This window comes from Pteropus alecto, unplaced genomic scaffold (assembly GCF_000325575.1).
Source record: "Pteropus alecto unplaced genomic scaffold, ASM32557v1 scaffold189, whole genome shotgun sequence".
In the NCBI taxonomy this organism is placed as follows: domain Eukaryota; kingdom Metazoa; phylum Chordata; class Mammalia; order Chiroptera; family Pteropodidae; genus Pteropus; species Pteropus alecto.
Window position 1 is genome coordinate 2,772,865 of NW_006442117.1, and position 1,086 is coordinate 2,773,950.

General features: G+C 47.6%; 1 protein-coding gene across 1 annotated transcript in view; it reads right to left on the reverse strand.

Moving 5' to 3' along the window:
• The window catches only part of B3GALNT2 (beta-1,3-N-acetylgalactosaminyltransferase 2), a 58,382-nt gene that overhangs the window by 4,678 nt on the left and 52,618 nt on the right, over window positions 1-1,086 (reverse strand). Inside the window, exons 10-11 of the mRNA XM_025039063.1 lie at window positions 801-926; window positions 50-203 (exon numbers count right to left, since the gene is read on the reverse strand). Coding sequence (XP_024894831.1) covers window positions 50-203; window positions 801-926 — 280 coding nt within the window. The remainder of the gene's footprint in view (window positions 1-49; window positions 204-800; window positions 927-1,086) is intronic.

The following is a 1,086-nucleotide window of genomic DNA, read 5'->3' on the forward strand; positions in this document are numbered from 1 at the left end:
GTGAGGCACTGTTCACGGAGTTGCTGTTGGGTCACAAACCCTTCCCTACCTGGTAGGTCTTCAACCTCCCCGCGTTGCTGGCCAGCCAGTGGACGATGTCCTTGGAGACCACGTACCCCGACCCGCATGCGAAGGCGGGGTACGCAGGGCTGGGGTACTCCAGCTCCTGCCACTTTCCGGTTCGGTCAACGGCCCAGTTCAATCTGAAACTGACATTCAAAATAAGTCTGCTTCTGTGTTGGTCTGACACATTCCAGCATTACTAATAAGCCTGACTCCTTTATTATCACTGCAAAGGAATACACTAGAAGCAAAGAAGGAACAAGAATTTTTGTTTGATATGGAAAGGAATTATTTATCTAGTGCTTTATATCTACTTATATAAAAGACTAGTATGTTAAATTCTCTCAAAGTTGCTTTTGTAGTTTGCAAATGGAAAGTACCAGATCAGCCTGTGTATATTTACTTTTACAAAGTTCGCTAATCCATCCTGTGTTCCTGAGGAAACACGGAGCAGCCTCAGAAACGCGACACGAAGCCATCCTAACCCAGGGCCGCTCACTCCGGGGCACACGGAGAAGGCCGCATCGTCTCCCCTCATTACGTTACCTCAGGTTTTTCATTTTAAAGTTTTCGTCCCTGTAATTGTAGGTTAATGAAATATAATAGCCCAGGAGCCTGACAGGGAAATTTCCCATCTCGCCCATTTTCTTATGGAAAGTGACATGCGTATTTCGTTCTAGGTTAGTTGCTTTTGACCAGGTCCATGAATGCCAACGCGCTAACAACGTTCAACTTACTTTCCCCACCAAAAATTAGGCCCATCCAGGTTCTTGTGGGCAATTCTGTTAAACACAGCCTCCAGGTCTATGTAACAGTCGTCATCCGTCTTCAGCAGTAAATCGAAGCTGGTCGTTTCCACAGTCCTGGTGGCAGAAAAGGGACATGAAAGCCGGTGCGTCCGCACAGGAACGTGAAGCGGTAACAACGCGGTCACAGCGCTAACATCGTCATCAAGAACGGTCTCCCCTCCCTGTGTGCTGCTTCAGTTTCTCATCCTCCAGTGTTGAGAACATCTGCTGTGAC